The following is a 6,000-nucleotide window of genomic DNA, read 5'->3' on the forward strand; positions in this document are numbered from 1 at the left end:
TCAAGTGAAACCTGATCTGCCTCAGTGCTTTATCGCTTGTAACATGGCATTACCTCAGGTCTTTCTTAAAATTAGGGAAGCCGCTTCCCTTCCCCATGCTTCATGTTTTTCATTTGCAAAATTAAAAGATTACGTAAGGATTAAGTCAGAGGCTGCACCAAAACTGCTGAGGACTCAAGGCATTTAAGTTCCCTGCTGCAGTTTTCCCAACTGTGTCTTTCCCACCATTGTCTCAGGCTGTCCTCTAGGATGGAAGGCTCTACCCAGAAGCTGTGACAAAGGTTACAAAAATGCATACAGAAACATTTTAAGGACCAGTGTATTAATCAAGCTCTTTAGTGTTGTGGGGCAACTCTCTTTCTCTCGGTGACTCTGCCTCCCCATCCCTCCACAGACGGGAGCCTGGGGCTGCTTTGATGAATTTAACCGTATCAATATCGAAGTGCTGTCAGTGGTCGCCCAGCAGATCCTGTCCATCCTCTCTGCCTTGGCTGCCAGCCTCACCCGCTTCTATTTTGAGGGCTTTGAAATAAATCTGGTGTGGTCTTGTGGGATCTTCATTACCATGAATCCCGGTAGGTACCAGGGAATAAATGGGCCTTCTGGGTGAGAGGACTGGATGCCCAGGGCAAGTACCTGTGTATTGTCTTCTTTCTTCCTCTTTTTAAGTGTGTAGCCAGGTGAGAGCTGACTAATGACAAAAAAAAAAAAAAAAAAAAAAGGGGGGGGGTGCCAAAAATAACTAAATAAATAAATACTGATTTGTCCTTTCTGGGCAAAGAGGCAAGCTTATTGCTCTCTGTGAAAGGATCACTAATTAACCTATGTGTTCATAGGTAACCATAGTCTTCTAAGGCTTGGCTACCTTCTCTTATTGCAATTCTGGTTTACCTAGCATCTCCTTTGTAGGCTGGGAAAATCCTTCTAAGGGGTAAGGTCTAAGATTTCTCACTACAGTCCCCTAGGAACAGCTCTGGGGGAAGGGCTCAGGGAAGAACAGGTGTAGGGAATGGCTTATAGTCCCGAAAGAATCAAAAAACAGCTGCGATTTCTATTAGGACTGATGTGAGCTATAGATAGAACTTGGAGAGACAGGAAATCAGCAGCTGTGTATTTTCAGTTTGAAACAGGGCCGTGCAGAAAGTCAGGAAAAGGCTAGAGAGGAAAGAAGACCGAAATGCAATGGGAAGAGCCAGGGCTGGGATGGGAAAGGAATAGACCTTGAAATTGGAGTTGGGGGTGGGAAATTAAGGATGATGCGAGTGTTGGGTACAGTAGGGTTGATGGGGAAGTGGGTTGGGGAAGAAAGTTGGAGTAAGGAAATACAGGGAGTCTAAACAAATGGCATTGTTTTTCAGGCTATGCTGGCCGCACAGAACTTCCTGAAAATCTTAAATCCATGTTCCGTCCCATTGCCATGGTGGTGCCTGATTCTACCCTTATTGCAGAAATCATTCTCTTTGGGGAGGGCTTTGGCAACTGCAAGGTAATTTGATAATCTCTTCCCTCCAATTATTTTATTGCCCTCTTATAATTATTCCCTGGACAGAGAAACCCCTTGGAGGCTCAATCAGCTTATCCTACAAGGAACTTAGACATCTGTCAGGAGGATACGAAGGCAGAAGGATTCACGAGAGAAAGGTCTCCTTTCCATCATGTCTCTAACTGATGATAGCACAGGTCACAAGGTCTCTAGGCTCATGCATAGGGAAACCCCCAGAAACCTCAAGTCCCTGACCTAACTTCTTGGATCTCAAGCTGTTCTATAATGAACTGCAGACCTTGTATGGAAATAGGCTGTTTTCTCCTCTGGCTTTCAGATCCTTGCCAAGAAAGTATACACGCTGTACTCACTGGCTGTGCAGCAGCTCTCCAGACAGGATCATTATGACTTTGGCCTCCGCGCCCTCACCTCCCTTGTGCGCTATGCTGGCAAGAAGCGCCGCCTCCAGCCAGATCTGAGCGATGAAGAGGTAGATCAGAAACAAAGGCCAAGGGACTTTAACCTCCATTGTTTCTAGCTCCTTTCTTTTCTCAGAGTGGGCTTCCTACCCTCATGCCCCATGCTGCCCAGGTTCTGCCTATTGTATTGCTAAGAACTAACTCTAGTGTATCTGTTGTTCTTGGCTCCTGTCCCCAAGCCTCTTGGTGAAGGGTCTTTTGAGTATGTGGGTTCTAGCTCCTTAAATTTGAGTCTCTGTCTTTTCCATCCAGGTTCTGTTGCTCTCGATGAGAGATATGAATATTGCTAAGCTAACATCAGTTGACATGCCACTGTTCAACGCCATTGTACTAGATCTTTTCCCCAGCATTGAGCTGCCAGTCATTGACTATGGAAAGGTATTTGCCCTTTAATATTCTTTTGGCCTTATTTATGAGTATACAGTATGGGAAGAGGAAATTTGGCTTCCACACCATCACTAGCCATGACTTTGAGTGAGAGCGCTGACCCTTATTTATAATATATCAGGCTTCTGTGTTTATGATATGATAGAGACCTACTCAAACATTCCACTTTATGACCCCAGCTCCCCATCCTCCTGGCTTACCTGCTTAGGGCTTCACTGAGACCTAGTATCTCTTGGCCTTTCCACTTTCTCCATGCCCACTAGCCATCTCTCTTCTTCTCTCTACATGCCTCTCCTTTCCTATTGAGGGAGGAAGCCCTTTGAAATATGAAAACAGTTGGGGAGTGGAAAAGGAATTAGAGAAAGTATAAGAACTTTCTCCCCTGGAATGATGCTAGTCTCAGGTATCCTGAATGATCCTTTTAATTGAAACCACTAAAGTGCAAGATTAAAAAAAGTAAAAATACATATGTTTAAGGCATTGCCAAACTGGCAAAAATCTCAAGGTTTGGAGGTTGGCGAGTAAACACAGGAACTCTGGGAGATAGTTGTATTACAAAACTGTCTTTTTTCCCCCCTGAGAATTTCTGACAAAGAGAAGCCACTGGGGATGGAGGATAGCCTACCCCACCCCAGGTTTGAGGGTAAAACAGAAAATACAATGCCACGTAAATCTCAAGGGACAGTAAATGGGAAAATGTGAACTTTACCATTTAGACATATGTAGAAATGAAACTTGCCTGTCCTACCTGACCTCTGATGGTGGAAGGAAGGAGTAAAGTCTCCTCTGAGATTTCTTAACCATGTTGCTTATGATCGTAATTTATTCTACTGTGTAATTTTTAAAAATCCTCAAGCTTAGATTTTAATTTAAGTCATTCTGGGTTGTTAGTGCCCCCAGGTGACTGGTAGAAGCAAAAGCAAATTATTTCTAGCGGGATGAAACTGTCAATTTCTGCCTAAAAGAACTCTTACAGATAAAAGTCCAAGAAAATGGGCAACTCATGGTCACAAATCACAACATTCATAAGAAAACAATCTGACGGAAGTCAGAGAAACAACGAAAAGAAGAATCAGATCCATGTAGACTCTGGATTTCTATAATAGGTGCAGAATTTTTTTTTTTTTTTTTTTTTTGCGGAACCAGGGATCAAACTCAGGCCCCTGCGCTTGCCAGGGAAGCGCTTATTCCACTGAGCCATCTCCCCAGCCCCTAGGTGCAGAATTTTAAAATAACTATTTTCCCCAGGACTGAGTCCAGCTTGGGCAAGTTAGTAAGATCCTGCCTCAAAAAAACAAAACACAAACAAAACCTCAGTGCAAAGACTTTAATGTAATCTCCAGCATTGAAAAATCCTTAGACAAAGACCAAAAGTGCATCTGAATATGCTTAAATAAGAGAAGCTTGAAACTCTGAGCCAGGAGCAAGAGATCTAAACAAAGAAGATTTGAAAAAGAACCAATAGAATTTCTAAAAATGAAAAATATGGTAATTGGGAAAGATGAAACATAACAATGATAGAGGACGTCCAGGTAAAGTAAGTGGATTGAAGCCCACTACTACTGCACTAGAGAAATTTATTTGTATCTATAAATCATATAGACCCAAAGGGATAGAGAGAATGGGAGAGGAAACTTACAATTAAACTTTAAATATGGAGAGCAAATGAGTAAGTTGTGGCTTGCATAGGAGGCCCGAGAAAGCTGAAAGGCAGTCTTCACAAAGCTCAGCATTTGTGAGATTAATAATCCCTGAAAGTGGGAGTAGGTGGGGAAAGTAAATGAATTTTAGCCAAAATGAAGAGGACGGGAGGCAGGCTACTTTAGAAGTCTAGATCACCCTTTCTGTGGCCCTGTGTGACCTTACCTCTTCCTGGGGCCAAGGCCTAGACAGCAGGTATCAAGACTTCCAGGGAGAATAGAAAGCAGGAGCAAGCCCTGGTATAGAGGAGCAGTCAGGGAATGTGTACACATTGGCTGCTGAGACCTTTTGCTTTCTTTCATCTTTCACTTTCCGCACCACATTCCTGTGGTGTGACAGGAATTATCTCTGGGGAATCTCTGGATAATCTCTGGAATTATCTATGGAGCCTCACAGGAATGACCAGGAAAAAATTTCTCAAGAAGGTCCTCACACTCAAGCTTCCCTTGGGCTCTTTACCCTCCACCTTCCTAGATAAGCAGACAACCCAAGCTCATCACACAGCTGGGGGGAGTCTTGAATGCAAAAGATGCCAGCACAAACAGGAAAATGTAAACTGAAGGAAATAATGTAGTGGGAAGGGAAAGTATTTTAAAACCACCATCACTGGCTAAGTATGGTGGCACACCTTTAGTTCCAGCTACTGAGGAAACTGAGGGAGGAGGAGCCCAGGAATTTGTGGACATCTTGGGCAACATAGCCGCACCTTGTCTCAAAACAAAAACAAAAACAATGAACAAACAATACCTGCTGTATACTCATTGGTATTTCAAAGAATTAAATACCAATGAAGTGTTATTTGAAAAGGATGATTATGCCTCTAACCCTAGCACCATACAGGCAGAGACAAGAAGGTTGAAAGTTTGAGCCCAGCCTAAGCAGTTTAGCAACTTAGCAAGACCTTGTCTAGAAAGAATGAAAGAAACAATAAACAGAGCCAGAAAGAGGAAGGGAGGAAGGAAGGAAAAGGGGTTGGGGTGTAGTTCACTGTGAAGCCTCCTAATTCACTTCCCAGTACAGAATGGGAAGTAGGGGCTAGACGATGCTGAGGCTGACAGCTATTCCTGAGAACAGAGTAGATGGAGGAGGATAAGATCCAAAAGCCAACCTAGGACAGATAGTATCCAAGTAACAGGAGTTCCAAAAGTAGAAACAAAGAAAAGGGAGGGACCAATGGTGAGACAACTCAAGAAAAATCCCAGAGCTAAAGAATATGTTTCCAAAATGAAAGTGTCCCCAAATATATGAACCCATTCGAAATTTGTATGTTTTTAATAATACGCCTACAATGGGCTGGCCAGGTAGCTCAAAGGACTAAAGCACCTGCTTAGGCAGGCACAAGGACTGGGGTTCTATTTCTGGTGTGCCCTGCCCTGCCCCCAGGGTGCTCTGAGAATAAAACTGAGACAGTGCGTGGTGGCACGCACCTGTAATCCCAGAACTTGGGAGGCTGAAAACAGGAGGATCACCACGAGCCTGATCTGTGTGGTGAGACCCTGTAGACCCTGTACTAAATACATTTTTAAAAATACAGCTATAAAATCCATAAAATATAATAGACAGAACTAAATTTATAATCCTAGGGGGAGATCTTGACAATTCTCTCAGAAATTGACAAAACTAATTAAAAATTTGTAAATATAGATTTGAATGCTTTTAGCATGTTTGAGTTAACACATATGGAACATCCTAGCCAGAAATTGCAGATATACATTCTTCTCAAATGCACAGGTAATATTGACCAAAATTGGCTATATACTAAGCTATTTCAAATGATTGAAATTGTACAGAGGATGATCTCCAATGCCAATAGAATTAAACAATAGAAATCAGTAGCAAAATATAATTAGAAGGGGCTGGGGAGATAGTTCAGTACAATAAGTGATTGCCTGGCAAGTGCAAGGGCCTGAGTTCAATCCCTGGTTTAAAAAAAAAATATATATATATATA

At 42.6% G+C, this 6,000-nt stretch overlaps 1 protein-coding gene across 1 annotated transcript in view; it reads left to right on the top strand.

Moving 5' to 3' along the window:
* Dnah2 (dynein axonemal heavy chain 2) overlaps positions 1-6,000 on the top strand; it is a 117,773-nt gene that overhangs the window by 65,655 nt on the left and 46,118 nt on the right. The window contains exons 38-41 of the mRNA XM_023723334.1: positions 395-575; positions 1,359-1,486; positions 1,821-1,973; positions 2,215-2,340. Coding sequence (XP_023579102.1) covers positions 395-575; positions 1,359-1,486; positions 1,821-1,973; positions 2,215-2,340 — 588 coding nt within the window. The remainder of the gene's footprint in view (positions 1-394; positions 576-1,358; positions 1,487-1,820; positions 1,974-2,214; positions 2,341-6,000) is intronic.

Source organism: Octodon degus, unplaced genomic scaffold (assembly GCF_000260255.1).
Source record: "Octodon degus isolate 3935 unplaced genomic scaffold, OctDeg1.0 scaffold00098, whole genome shotgun sequence".
NCBI lineage: Eukaryota > Metazoa > Chordata > Mammalia > Rodentia > Octodontidae > Octodon > Octodon degus.